The 14,146-nt window shown below is 47.8% G+C and overlaps 1 protein-coding gene across 1 annotated transcript in view; it reads left to right on the forward strand.

Moving 5' to 3' along the window:
* Positions 1-13,696, forward strand: part of PLXNB1 (plexin B1) — a 62,227-nt gene extending 48,531 nt beyond the window's left edge. Inside the window, exons 20-37 of the mRNA XM_048957034.1 lie at positions 91-333; positions 797-973; positions 1,274-1,422; positions 1,546-1,646; positions 2,446-2,663; positions 2,860-3,038; positions 3,767-3,833; positions 4,401-4,547; positions 5,017-5,194; positions 5,735-5,838; positions 6,427-6,511; positions 6,709-6,875; positions 7,812-7,972; positions 8,224-8,371; positions 9,047-9,111; positions 9,194-9,269; positions 9,624-9,698; positions 10,033-13,696. Coding sequence (XP_048812991.1) covers positions 91-333; positions 797-973; positions 1,274-1,422; positions 1,546-1,646; positions 2,446-2,663; positions 2,860-3,038; positions 3,767-3,833; positions 4,401-4,547; positions 5,017-5,194; positions 5,735-5,838; positions 6,427-6,511; positions 6,709-6,875; positions 7,812-7,972; positions 8,224-8,371; positions 9,047-9,111; positions 9,194-9,269; positions 9,624-9,698; positions 10,033-10,137 — 2,445 coding nt within the window. The 3' untranslated portion in view covers positions 10,138-13,696. The remainder of the gene's footprint in view (positions 1-90; positions 334-796; positions 974-1,273; positions 1,423-1,545; positions 1,647-2,445; positions 2,664-2,859; positions 3,039-3,766; positions 3,834-4,400; positions 4,548-5,016; positions 5,195-5,734; positions 5,839-6,426; positions 6,512-6,708; positions 6,876-7,811; positions 7,973-8,223; positions 8,372-9,046; positions 9,112-9,193; positions 9,270-9,623; positions 9,699-10,032) is intronic.
* Positions 13,697-14,146: the final 450 nt, after the last annotated feature.

A 14,146-nucleotide genomic window follows, 5' to 3' on the forward strand; every position in this document is an offset into this window, starting at 1 on the left:
GCCCCAGATTGCTCAGGGCTGGGAGGTATGGCAGAGCTGCAGGAGAAGTGTTAGTGGTTTCCCCACTGACATTTTTATCTTTGCTTTTAGTTTGAAGAACCATGTCTTGTTAACTCCTCCTACCTGATCCTGTGCAAAACTCCAGCCATTAACCTGCTACTGCGGAGTGTCCACATCAAGCTGGAATTTATTCTGGATAATCTGAGCTTTGATTTCAACTCATTGCATCCCATGCCCTTCTCTTACGAAGTCAACCCCATCCTCAAGCCGCTGAATGCTGAAGATCCTGCCAAGCCCTATCGTCACAAGCCTGGAAGTGTGATTTCTGTGGAGGTAACACAAGAAATAACATATGCTGTACAAAATTGTTGATAACCTTAGACTGTTGTAAATTGGTGTCGTGCAGCATCCAGTGTTTTAAAGCATTTGACAGGCTTGCAGCCCGTAGCAGCACATCTATTTCAGCCCCTGAGAAATGCCACCTAATAAGAAGGGAAAAGGACTGCACCAAAAAAATCCTCTTGAGCCCGTATGGATTCGTAGGGCTCATAGAAAGTTCCATACTCTTATTTTCAGTCTCAATGTAAAGTAACACTATTCATGTATGAGATACTGGTATGAAAAAAAGCCTACACCTGCCAAACCCAAAGCTGCCAACCTTTTCATGTCACCTTAGCAGTGAAAAGAAAGGGCTCCTGTCATCCTGCGGTGCTGGTCTCCATCGTCGTCTCTGGAACCACAGATAATGGAGATGGTTTTTAGTCCCATCTGATGTTCTGTTCTATTTCTGTTCCAGGGGGAAAATCTAGATCTGGCCATTTCCAAGGATGAAGTTATGGCCATGATTGGGGAAGGAATCTGTGTGGTGAAGACATTAACGAGGAACCATCTGTACTGTGAGCCTCCCTCTGAGCAGCCGGCTCCACGGCACCGCACAAAGCGGGAGGGCACTGATCTGCTCCCAGAGTTCACGGTAGGGAATCAGCAAGAAGGCACGTTTGTAGTAGATGCACAAGCAGGATGTGGTGCTAGGAGCAGTGGGACAGGGAGAAGAAAGGCAGAAGCCCTCGTGGCAAGGAGCCGTTCTTGTTCTTAACTCCACCTGTAAGTGCCAAACACTGCCTGAAAATACATGGAGCAGAATTCAGAAGTTGTGCTGTGGGACGTAGCCTTACAGGAGAGCTTTAGACCACCTGTAATCATGATGGAGAAGCCATTTCTTTGCTTTTCAGTGCTGTACCGAGCTTATATCACAGCTGTGCTTTCTTTACAGGTGCAGATGGGAAACCTGAACTTCCTCCTGGGCAGAGTGCAGTACGACACAGAAAGCCAGCTCACCTTTCCGCTGGAGGCACAGATTGGTCTGGGTGTTGGTGCATCCTTCGTGGCACTGATTGTTCTGGTCATTGTCTTCATATACAGGTGAGAGGCTGTGCACTGTATGGGAGCTCCAGTTGCCCTGGAGTCCTTGGCAGCAACACGACAGCTGGTAAAGGACAGTCCCTGGGCTAAGATCACTGGGAACCATTCTGCTGCTTATTACAGGAGGAAGAGTAAACAGGCTCTGAGGGATTACAAGAAAGTTCAAATCCAGCTGGAAAATCTAGAAACAAGTGTTCGGGACAGATGCAAAAAGGAATTCACAGGTCAGTCACAGAGCTCCTGTGTTTCTGCAGATTTGGGGAAGTTTGAAGAATCACACTGAGCCCTACTGCTTTTTTGTGGCTGCATATTTGTTTGGGTAACTCAGGACAGGCTATAGCTTACATCCTATGCCAGTGCATTGAAACGTGGCCAAATGTCTTATTTAATGTTTCTTTTTAATTCAGAGCACAGTGATCTGTAAAGACCCCTATGATTCTCCAGTTCATCCTCCAGACTCAGATGAGGAGCTAAAGGTCAGGACAGCGCACTTGGAGGGATCTGAAGGGCAGCTGGTCCAGTCTGTGTGTAGAGCAGGTTAAATTACACCCCCATACGTATCCTGAGTCTGCAAACCTTGAACTTCAGCTGCTTTCAGCTGTGAGCCCTTGTGTGGGGCATCTACAGCTCTAGAACTGTGCAGGCAGCTCAGACTGTAATCTGCAACTAATGTGGGAAGGCAGGGAGGTGCAGGAAAGTTCTAGTACTTTGTATATAGTTAATGCCTATGACCACAGATCAGTGCCAAACTGTGGCTTCCTCTTCATAAAACAGCAAACCAGCCCCTACCTGTAAAAGCGAATAATCACCAAATTCACTTTCTGGTTCCTCATGCAGTTCTCCCAGTGCCTAGTCTAGTGATAGATGTTCTAGTAATGGGACCCTAGTGTGACTCTTCTGATAGGAAACGTGCTTCATCTTCCCAGCACTCATCCTGCTGGCTCTAATTCCTGCCTAGACTCACTCTGTACTGTCACTTGTGTGATAATGGGGATAAAATCACAGGCGTTTCCTTTCTCCCAGACCTGATGACTGAGATGATGGACCTCACAAGTGACCTTGTGGGCACAGGCATCCCCTTCCTGGACTACAAGTCCTATGCAGAGCGCATTTTCTTTCCGGGCCACCGTGAGTCACCACTGCAAAGGGACCTGGACATCCCTGAGTGCCGTCGGCAAACTGTGGAGCAGGGCTTGGTCCAGCTCTCCAACCTGCTCAACAGCAAACTCTTCCTCACCAAGGTAACGTGCCTCTCTGTGCTGCAGCATGCTGTGGGATCGGGGTCGTGTTGCTGTTAACTGGTGGCAGGAAGCAGGCAGCGCTCAGTGAAGTTCATTCCTGTGCAGTCCCCTGTGCAGCACCCCTGCTTTCAAGAGCCAGTCGTTGTGGCTGCCTTGTTTGCAGTGGATTCACACACTGGTTTGTCTCTCCCACCAGTTCATCCACACTCTGGAAATCCAGCGCACTTTCTCCCCAAGAGACCGGGCCTATGTGGCATCACTGCTTACTGTGTCACTGCATGGGAAGCTGGAATACTTCACTGACATCCTCAAAACACTCCTGAATGACCTTGTGGAGCAGTACGTGGCCAAGAACCCAAAGCTGATGTTGCGGAGGTGAGCCAGGCAGATGTGAGATGTGGCCCCACCTGAGGGGACAGAGCTTTTCTGTCCAGATAGCAGACTTTGAAACTGCTGTGGGTAAGATAACATTATGGTACGAGCTGCAGTTGTAGAACCAATATGTGTCCAGGCAACACATGACAGAAATGATGGTACCCCTCACCCCAGCCAGCAGCTGGCAGGGAGGAAAAAAGATGAGAGAAGAAGCTGGCATTGCCCACCCCAGGTTCCTGTTCTTTTGCAGATGCTGCACGTTAGTTCTCTTCTTGAGTTCAAGTACTGGGACTGCCAAGTCTGCCAGTATCACTTGCTGTGTAGAGGTCCCTAGACTCACAATCGTGCCATGTTTGGAAACTAAATTGAAATATCTCCTGTGTTCAGATCCCCATTAGCCTCCTGTCCAGTGCATCCTTCTGATCTGAACAAATTTATTTTGTTTGAGACCTGCTGGAGGCTGTCCTCTCTCCCCTCCTTGTCTGTCTCACTTCAATTCTGTCATTTGGTGCCTCCTTCAGGCTGAAAAGTGCCTCAAATAAGAACTGGGATCAAAAGGATTTAACCTGAATGGTCCCTAAAGTAATTTATTCTTTCTCCCTCTTTTTTTGATCATTTATCATTGTTTAGCATTCTCTTTTCTCAGAAGGGGTGATCTTTATCTCCAGTTCCGTCCTTGCTGTGCAGTATATTCATGTGACCAACCCCATGCTCTCTGTCTTTTTCAGGACAGAAACAGTGGTAGAGAAGCTGTTAACCAACTGGATGTCCATCTGCCTGTATGCATTTGTGAGGGTGAGTTTTTTGTGCCTTTCTGGAGTAAAAGGGCTGAGAGATGAGAGACGGTCACAGCTTTGCTCTTCTCTCACTACTAGCTGAAATAATGCCAGAGACATCCTGTGTTTCAGAAGTTACTGGGGAAGACAGATGCATTAATGCCACTCCACATTTCAGGATGCCTTGTTAGATCGTGGCGAGAGCTCAGTGTAGCTCCTGTATCATCACAATGTAAGGCACACTGGCCATAGGCTGCTCTGTGTGTGGGGAGGATGCCCCTGATTTAATTACTCTCCTGGGAGAGAGTGGCGAGGAGTGTCCTTCTGATTAGCAGCATGGAGACAGAGCCGTGCCTTGGTCTTACGTGTCCAGCTGGTCCTTAGCCCCTACGTGTTCCCTGTGCTTGGAGTGGGAGCTGTTGGCAGAGACTTTCTTTGCCTGCAGTGGTAGCTGCTGTATCTCCTGGTATCCTCTGATCCACTGCTCTTCTCTCTACTTGAGAATCTGTGATTCCAGGCTGTTGGGTTCTGCTGGGGGAAACAAGGTGAATTCCTGACAGGTGAAACTCCGTCCCTTCTGTGCCAGGACTCTGTAGGGGAGCCACTTTACATGCTGTTTCGAGGAATCAAGCACCAGGTGGACAAGGGGCCTGTCGACTGGGTGACAGGGAAAGCCAAATACACCCTGAATGACAACCGCCTTCTGAGGGAGGACCTGGAGTATCGCACTCTGGTAAGCACCAAATCTTTTGTTCCCTGTGGGCCTCTGGGGTGACAAGGCTCAGAGTCTCTCCTCATCAAGACAGAAGTACGGTATCCTGCCGCTGTCTCCTGGCAGCCAGGTTTCTCCCAGCAGCATAGTGTTGTAGCTGAGTGAGAGCTCTCCTAAATGGGGCACTTTTACCCTAGCTGATAGGAGTTCCCATCTCAGTAATGTGGTGTATGAGCCACTCTCTGTGTCCGGAAATAAGGGGATAAAATCGCTGATGGCAATGGTGGAAGCCTCTCCCCAGCACAGTTAAACTGGCTTCCAGCTCTCAGAGCAAGGCCAGGAACATGGCTTTCAGTGATATGTGCCATTTTCATTTCTGAAACTTCTTCAGTGGAAGGAATAGACGTTAACTTGCTTTAATGGCAGAAGTCAAAAGTGTAGATGTGTCAGATGTGTCTGAATAGCTGTGACCTTTTCTTTTGTTCCACAGACTTTAAATGCTTTAACACAAGCAGGAGTTGCTACAGGAGGGGCAGAGGACTCCCAGGGGATTTCTGCTAAAGTGCTAGACTGTGACACCATAACACAAGTGAAGGAGAAAATCCTAGATCAGATTTATAAAGGGATGCCGTACTGTCATCGACCAGACCCAGACACCCTGGATCTTGGTGAGCAGAACTCCTTGGTGCCAAAACTTAATGAGGACATTAAAAAGTGGTTGTTTCTGCACAGCACCCACATCTGCATGAAGTTTGTCACTCTCTGCTGAGCTTGCAGAGTTCCTGACCGGTGGCCTTGTACTTTTGCTGGACCCAGCATGGCATGTCATAGGAAAGGCTATAAATGTAAGAGGCAGGGGTGGGAAAGAAGCAACTGAAGTCCAGCCCCTTCCATTTTGTGATGCTTGGGTTCTTTCCCAGATCTGGACCATGGCAGTGGCTTGAGAAAGAGGATATGGGGGGCAGGGGATGGACAGAGGATGTGTATGGGATGAGAAGACTTTTGAATGTAAAGATGCTGTAGTCCTAAGCCAGCTCTTGCTGCCAGTGGAGTCAGTGGTAACGTTTAAATAATGTCTGTCAGAGAGGATTTTCTCTTTTCTGTCTTCAAGTTCCACTAGTTCAGGCTGGAGTGCCGTAGACTTTCAGAGATGCCTCAGCTTAACTGTTGTTTTTTTCCTTCCATGTCCTGTGTTTTAATGGCTGTAGAGTGGAGATCAGGGCTGGCAGGTCATCTGATACTGTCTGATGAGGACGTGACATCTGTTGTTCAAGGAACTTGGAAACGCCTGAACACTCTTCAGCACTACAAGGTCAGAACTGACTCTACTATTGCTTCATCTGCCCTTTCCTCTTTTACACACTGTTGTACCCCATTTATGACTGTGACTGTACTGTAAAAGTAGTACAGCTTTCGTTGCAGTGGCATATTCAGATGGAGTCAGTACTGTGTCCTGAACTGTAACTTCTCAACCAGCATAGTCCTCTCCCTAGCCTGCACTGGAGACCTGGACAGGTCTGGAGCTTGAGGGCAGTGCTGCTAAGTTCATTAATGTTCCAGTCCAAGTCAGTTAGGAGTTGATAATGCACTGGTCTGTGATGTAGCTTCTAGGACTGGAAAGATGATTTTTTTTACCTACTTTGCACCAATGTGTCACACTTGTTCTAAATGTGAATGATGTTGATCCCTGAGCACTGCCATTTTCTCTGTATGTCAGTTACTCAGACTGCACAAACTAGATTCTCCCTCCATCAGGACAGACAGTGGCGATGCCCCAATATCCCTGCTCCTATTAACACTACAGTGTGTTCAGAGTTTATTTTGCTCTACAAGCACTTGCCTGTTGTGCTGATGGGAAACATGCTGTTTGTTCTGAATGTTGACATTTGCGTGTGTACAGGTGCCTGATGGAGCAACAGTAGCTCTGGTGCCACGGCTGACCAAGCATATCCATAGAGAGAATCAAGATTACATCCCAGGAGAGAGTGAGTTTGATGTCTTATTCTTATAAAATAATTTTGTAGTACCTTGGTGGGACAAGAGTTGCCATAGCCCTACCTTTATGCTGCTGTAGAAGGCCGATGGGCAATTTGAACCCTTATAAGACTGTCGAGAAATTGGAATTTTGAGCAGACAAGGTGAGAACAGTACAGAAACTGTCTTTAAATAACTGCCTGTTTAGAAACACCTATGCTGGAGGATGCAGATGAAGGTGGGATAAAACTTTGGCACCTGGTAAAACCAACAGAAGAGCCAGAGCTTCCCAAGCATCGTCGTGGAAGCTTGAGAGATCGGGAGCGAGCCAAGGCAATCCCAGAGATCTACCTGACACGTCTGCTCTCTATGAAGGTGAGAAGAGGCACAGATGGTGTTGCACTTAGGATCTTACCTTCTTTCATAGCCCCCTGAAGGACTGCAGGGACATGAGGGTATGAGGATAAGAGCCTAGCACTGCAATACCAAACTTTCATTCCTACTAATGCATTAAGTTTTGCAGAGCCTCTAGGAGAGTGAAATGTGTTTATCATCTCTGGGTCCCACAGATAAAGGTAGGTGCTTAATGCTTGGCAGTGGAGTTTTTGGTAGCATTGGCAACAGGGTTCGTAGGTCTGCTTGATTTCCACTTCATCAGTGGCCCAAAAGGTAGCATTGACCTGATTACTTCCTACAGCAAGATGATGCTAACTCCACATCAGCCATGCACAGACTCAGCTGCAATCATAAATCAGGCATAGCACCTGTTCACATTCTCCTTTTTGCTTTATTCCAGTATCACTGTTGAAAATTGACCCAGGAACTTGTGCCTTAGTCTCTGTTCTTGAGAAAGGATCAGCTTTCCACTTTCCTGCTTGCAGAAGTGCAATTCCTCAAGGGAAAGCTGAGACACTTTGCCAGGCAGTGCCTCTGTTCTGCCCACTAACTTTTTTTCTAGCTGCTGAGCAAACAAGCCTTTTCTCTTCATTCCTGTCTGGCTCAACACAGCAGCTCGGCAGTCCCCCTCCACTGCTCAGTCTCTACACTGCAGTGCCAACCCGTGGTGTTGCAGGCTCTCTCTCCTGTAGTAACTCCCCAAACTGGCTGTGAGTGGGTCTGATTGCCTTCTATGTTTTGGTTGTTCACAAACTTTAGCCTGGGGCCTCATTTCTCCACTGCTGCTTCCTGCAGTGGATGTGAGGTTGTCTCAGGATCACTGAAAGAACATTGCTGAGCAAAAAAGGGTAACCTGGCCTGGGCTCTTCACTTTCCTCTACCTGTGATGACCATGTCCTGCTTGGTTCTCCACAGGGCACTCTGCAGAAGTTTGTGGATGACTTGTTCCAGGTGATCCTCAGTACTAGCCGCCCTGTTCCTCTGGCAGTCAAATACTTCTTTGATCTGTTGGACGAGCAAGCTTTACATTATGGGATTGCAGACCCTGAGACCATCCATATCTGGAAGACAAACAGGTATGGTCTTCCTGTGGGCCGTGACAGAGGTGTTGCTGACCTTTTTGGAGCTACCTGCTTGCAAAGAGACAGCCACCTCTGCCTACTGAGGAGAAGCATAATGAGAGTGCAGGGCAGTAAAGCACAGTGTGAAAAGCTGGTTTTGCTGTGAGGGCTAATTTGGGGTATGAACAGCAGTATGTGCAGAATATCTTCAGCACAACAGCCACTTTCTGTACTGATAAGCTGTCATGCTTCCATCTTCCCTGCAGCCTCCCACTGCGGTTTTGGATCAACATCATCAAGAATCCCCAGTTTGTTTTTGATGTGCAGACATCAGATAATGTAGATGCTGTGCTCCTGGTCATTGCACAGACCTTCATGGACTCCTGTACCATTGCTGACCATAAGCTAGGGCGGGTAAGTATGGAGGTAGCAGCATATGGCTGGCACAGGCTGTGTGAGCAGTGCTGGCTCAAGAAGGCAGCAGCTCCATGTAGTCCTCCGAGAACAGCCTGCCAGGCCTGCACCTTGCTCTCATGTGCCACTAGAGCACTGGAGAGTAGCTCAGTGCAGACACCTGTGTTGAGGAGGAAAGAGTTTTGTTTAGAGCACAAGTTATCCTGGGGTGCTCTGTATTTGCAGCTTGCATCTGCTCAGGGTACAGAGCATGCGTGCTGTGCAGCAGACAGTGTGTGTCACACAATGCATCTTGAGAGTCAGGCTGGCCATTGGAAAATACTTATTTGCCACCACTGTTCTCCCTGTGCCAAGAGTAGAAAGGGCCACCAGAGATGAGCTGGATCTCTGGAGGATTTCAGATTTAGTCTGTGTGAAGCCTTGACCAATGTGATACCATGCTGGTCCACAGTACGGTAGAAGGCAGGCTGGAGATCCCCGAGGTCCTTTCACCTTCATGGTTCCTCAGTCTGTGTTACCAGAAGGGAGGCCAGTATTTGAAGTGCCTCTGCACGAAGGGCCAATGTTCCAGATCCCGGACAAATGACAGACAGCAGAATGGTGTCACCTGCTCAGGTTTGTGCACTGCGTGGCGTAGGAGCTATTTGTAACCAGTTCTTGTTTTGGATGTTCAAGGACTCTCCGATCAATAAGCTGCTCTATGCCCGGGACATTCCTCGCTACAAGCAGATGGTGGAAAGGTGAGCAGTGGGTGTGGGGAGTATAGTTTAAGAAGGATGCTAGGAGGAACGTGATGGTAATTGCCTCTGTACCACCGTGCAGGTATTATGCAGACATTCGCCAGACCATCTCTGCCAGTGACCAGGAGATGAACTCTGCCCTGGCTGAGCTGTCGCGGGTAAATAAACGTGTTTGTTTCAGAAATCATGCTAGCCATTCGTCTGTGCATCTCATAGGAAGTAGGTAATGCAAAGATGAGATATTCCAGCTGTGTGCTGTTCTACTCAGAACTACTAGTTGTTCCCAGTGGTTGCTTTGCTTCGTGGTACCACTGGGGAGAGAACACCATAGGCTTCCAGGCAAGGAGTATGTTTATTTTTTTCCTTCCCTAGGAACTGCTGGTGAATTCTCTTTCCCATTGCTTTGTGCTGGGAGTGACTCCAGTACATTTCCTTATTAGTTATGAGGACACAGAATTTGCAAGAACAATTGTTAGATGTCACAGCTTTATCTAACTTCCTCTCTTATTCAGAATTACTCAGGTGACCTCAATTCCCTGGTGGCTCTGCATGAATTGTACAAATACATCAACAAGTACTATGACCAGGTGAGTGTGTTCCCAACAGGTATGGACACAACCTTCTCCTTCTACCATCCAGTTAAAAAACAAAACAAAACAAAAACCTAAATTAATTATTAAGAGCAGCCAGATTATTACAGTGCTGCGTATTGTTTCACTGACATACATAACTTCCGTGTCATAAGTTTAATTTATTCTTGTCAATGAGGGAGGGAGGACATCATGCAAACAAGGGACCTGGCTCTAACCCAGGGGGCTGTTAGCATTTCACTGCATTTAATATTATTATGTTTAATATTATCTCCAGCCAGCAGTGCTGCATGCTGGAGAAAGGCAGCCAGTGAGCTCTGTCTTGTTGCAGATCATTACTGCTTTGGAAGAAGACCCAACAGCACAGAAGATGCAGCTTGGATATAGGCTACAACAGATTGCAGCAGCTGTGGAGAATAAAGTCACAGATTTGTGACAGGTGCAGACAGACTGTTCTCCCCTGGCTGGACAGGGACAGTGCTCGTCCTAGCTGTGTGCAGGGTGTCCTGCTGTCATTGGAACCAGACTCTCCAAGGAGCCAGCAAGTGACATGAACGGGGTTGGCCAAGGCAGTACCAAGTACAAGCGTCCTTGCATCTCAGAGAATATTTTTTTAAAGTTGTTTTTTTTTTTTTTCTTTTCAAAAAGCGAAACAAATGAATTTCAGTTTTCCTCTGACAGTCTCAGGGGACCAAGCAGCTCCTTCCTACAGTTATCAGGAGAATGTGCCAACCTTCTAAATGCTGCTGTTGAAGAACCAGGTGGCAGCACCAAGCACCGTGTCTGTGGAGCCCTTGGCCTTGCGTGAGTGCCCTTGCCCAGTGCTGGGAGGCTCCCCTACTGGCTGCTCATTTTGATGGGGATACAGGAAGCTTTCCCCTGGTCTTACAGCTGCACTGACCTTCATCTCCATCTGTATGAGTGAGCGCTCCTGCTCTGTTCCACCTGAGAAGCTTCTTTGCAGCAATGTTTTCACTGGTTCTGGATGTTGGATGTAAGAAGGAGAGGGACCAATGGCAAAGGTCCCTTGCTCCCAGTGTTCTGGTCTTACTACTTGGGTGCAACGTCTGTTTGGATGAGATACGTTCACCAGCACGCAGGCTTGCCCAGGAGCCCACTGTAAATGGGCCACCCCCCACCCTTCCCCTCAGGACAAATGTAGTGTGTGAGGAGTCAGCTGTCTGGCTGGTCCCAATCTCCACTGACCCAGCTCTGGATCTGTCAGAAGTTCAGGGGTTGTCCTGCTCTTTGGAAAAGCACAACAATGCCTTGTGCCACTTCCCCTTTCCTCTGGTATCTGGTTGTTCTGCTGCTCTGAACTGGACTTGTAAATACCCTCAGAAGGATAATGTATTTAAATGCTAAAGGAGAATGTTTAACTTTGTGGCTTTGAGACAAAGCTTTTCTTGGAGAAGCATCTCTGTGCACTTCTACTGACAAACGTCTGTCAGCACTGGAGCAAAGTTTTCTCCACTGCTTTGTCTGCAGGGATAACTTGTGGATGTCTGCATTGTAACAGCAGCTTGTTTTTCCCCACAGCTCAGTTTGATGTTTAGCTGTGTGTTTCTGTTAGACTTGCCTTACACCTCAGTTTTGCCTCCCAAACTCTCCTGTTGTGGCACACAGAAGGGTGATTTGGTGAGCTGTGAACTCAAGGGAGCCATGAAGCACAACCACGTTCCTGAAGAGCATCTGGTGTCCTGCAAACAGCAGTGACTGATGCGAGGAAAGCAAGGCCAGAGCAGGTGTGCCATTAGCCTTCAGCTGTAGCTGGGCAGCACCTCTGCTCCCTCCTGGAGAGCCGTCAGGAAGCCTCACAGCACTCTGCCCATAGTGATTGAATTCCAGTTTTAAGGGTATCCTTCACTTTCTTTTCCCCCTTTGAGTCCAAGCTGATGTCCTTCGTCTCTGAGGCAGATCAGGTCTGACTCCTCTGACACTGCTGATGGTGGTTGTGCAGGCCTTGAAGGACTAGAGCTAGATCAGGGCAGGATCACATGCCTGCCTCTCTGCGTTGCACATAGCTGCATTTCCAGGCCTGTGAATCAGCCGTGTGGCTTTGTGTGAGCACTGTGCAGTTGCAGGATGTTTTCCTGAGCAATATAACCAGCTAATGTTGGCATCTCTTCCTGCAAAGCCAATGCTTTCCCATGAGCTCTCCTCCCAGCAGAATTCCCAGGTACTTTGTGTGCTCAGAGTGCTGCTGTCCTGCTGTGCAGAGCAGCTGCTGAGCAGGCCCTGTCAAGAGCTCAGTGTCTGCCAGCCTCCTTTCCCAGAGAGCACCAGTTTGTGTGTGTCTCTCGCCTGACCGCCCCATTCCATGGAACTTGTGGGAACTTAGCTTCTCTGAAACCTCTGTCTCAACAGAACGTGGTAAAATTAGTCCCCAAAAAGCCGGGTGGAAGAAAGGACTTGGCAGTGTCTGCCAGGAGCTGTGTGCTGTAGGCTGCTGCTGTTTTGTGGGATTTCCCTCTGCTTTCCCTGAACGAGGTGGTGCAGGACTTGATTCTGGATTCCCCTCGAACAAGTAAGGGAGGCAGACTCAGGAGCTCTCCTAGGGATCCAGGTCTCTCCTGCTCTGCACTGGCAGCTCTGTGTTCTGTTGTGTCTCTTCTGCTGTTACTTGCTGCGGTCAGATGAGTTCTGTCCACACAGCCTGGCTCAGGCTGCCAGGGAAGCAGGCTCCACATCCTCTTTACTTCTCAGTAGTGCTTCTGGATGTTGGAGATTATTTACTTTCTCTGAGAATATCTGTGAAAGTTGGCTTTTATCAAAGCAATAATCAAGGCATAAGAGCAGAGCTAAACATAAGTGATTTCTTTAACATCTCAAGTTTGTCCCTATGTGGCTGACCAGGAGGCACTGCCCAGTGCAGGGGCAGTGAGTGGTGCCCAGCTCTCCCCACTGCTTGCCTTTGGAGTTGTAGGTAACAGTGTCCTGCTCACTGGGGGCATGTGCTGCAGCTCCTTGCTGGGTGCTTAGGCTTGGCCCTGTTTCTCTCCGTCCAAACCACGCTCCTGTGGTAAAAAGCATTACTACAACAGGGTTCTGTTGCATTGAAATTTGCACAAAACAGCTTTTATTATAAAATTCCCTAGTGCAGGGAAGACTTTATTTATTATTTCTCATAATTCACGTTTCTTCCAGTCTCTGCCTGGTTTCTCAGCTTGCTGGGTGCGCTGGGGATGGAAAGAGCCCCTCTGATGCTCCTGCAGGCAGCAGAATGGAGCAGTGGAGAATGTAAGTGCTGTGAGGGGATGTCACCATGTCAATCGTGTCCTCAGAAAGATGATGTTGAATGGCAGGTTTGGGGTCTGCTTTGTACTGCGGTCAGAGAAATACATTTGATTTCACCGTGGTCTGCATGAAACGCTGATAACTGATCAGTATTAAGCATCATGAGTGAGTTTGAGTGTCTCCTGTCAGTAAGGCTAGGAGTAGCCAGCACCCACACGATGGAGGTGTGAGAGTGCTTGCTTTCATCTGTTTGGTGGCAAACTGTAGGCTGTATCTGGAAGCTTTTTTCTTTAGTAGAAAAGATGGGTAATTTCTTTTTAAAGAAAACAAGAGGGCTTTTAGATCCTGCTGCCTTGGTGGAATGCCATTTCTTTTTCAGGGTATGCCCCAGTTGCAGCAAGATGCTGCTTTTTTGGTGCCTTTCTTGTCAGAATGATTGTTTTGGTTTCCAGAATACCTAGCTTGTTCCTGTAGCCCTTCCTCCTGGTCTTGTCCAGGTATTTGCCCTTTCCCAGCCAGGCAACTTGGTGTCTCTGTTACAGCACGATCTGATCTGCTTTTGTGCCCTGCCACACCTTGAGTTCTGCTCAGAGCACCTGAGGTACTGTCTTTCTCAAATTGGAATTAATAATTAATATAAAAAGCTTGAAAAAAAATCTGAATTTTGTTACATAGTGTAATAACTGTTTGTAGATACTGTTCTGAGATGTAGGAATCTTTTGGTGATATAAGAGGTTTTGTCTGTAAATAATCAGTTTAGAGTTCAAATGATTTTAATAAAGAGAATTCTTACACAATAATTCAATAAATTTTAATATACAATCTGTGTGTCACACTTGTGTTGAACAGTAATGTGATGGCCCACGCTGTGTTCACCTTCTGGGATGTGAGTGGGGACAAATCTGGTCCAGGGCAGCTACAGCTCCGGCTGTTTTTGCAGGAGTGGTGAGCGTGATGCAGACCGAGGCTTCATGCTCCATTGCTGGTGTCCACCAGGGTGAGGCAGAAAGCAGAATTTCTCTAACAACTCCTAATTCTTAAACTAATTGCAGCAGGCTCCTTTTCTTTACTAGCAGTTATAGGCGGTTTGCTTTATCGTGTGTGTGTGCACATGTGTGCGCCTACACACATAAAACACCACTGTGCTTAAGTCCTGCCTTCACCTATGTGTGTGTTCTTCCTGGCCTTTTATGGGTTACAGAGCTCTC

This window comes from Lagopus muta, chromosome 11 (assembly GCF_023343835.1).
Source record: "Lagopus muta isolate bLagMut1 chromosome 11, bLagMut1 primary, whole genome shotgun sequence".
In the NCBI taxonomy this organism is placed as follows: domain Eukaryota; kingdom Metazoa; phylum Chordata; class Aves; order Galliformes; family Phasianidae; genus Lagopus; species Lagopus muta.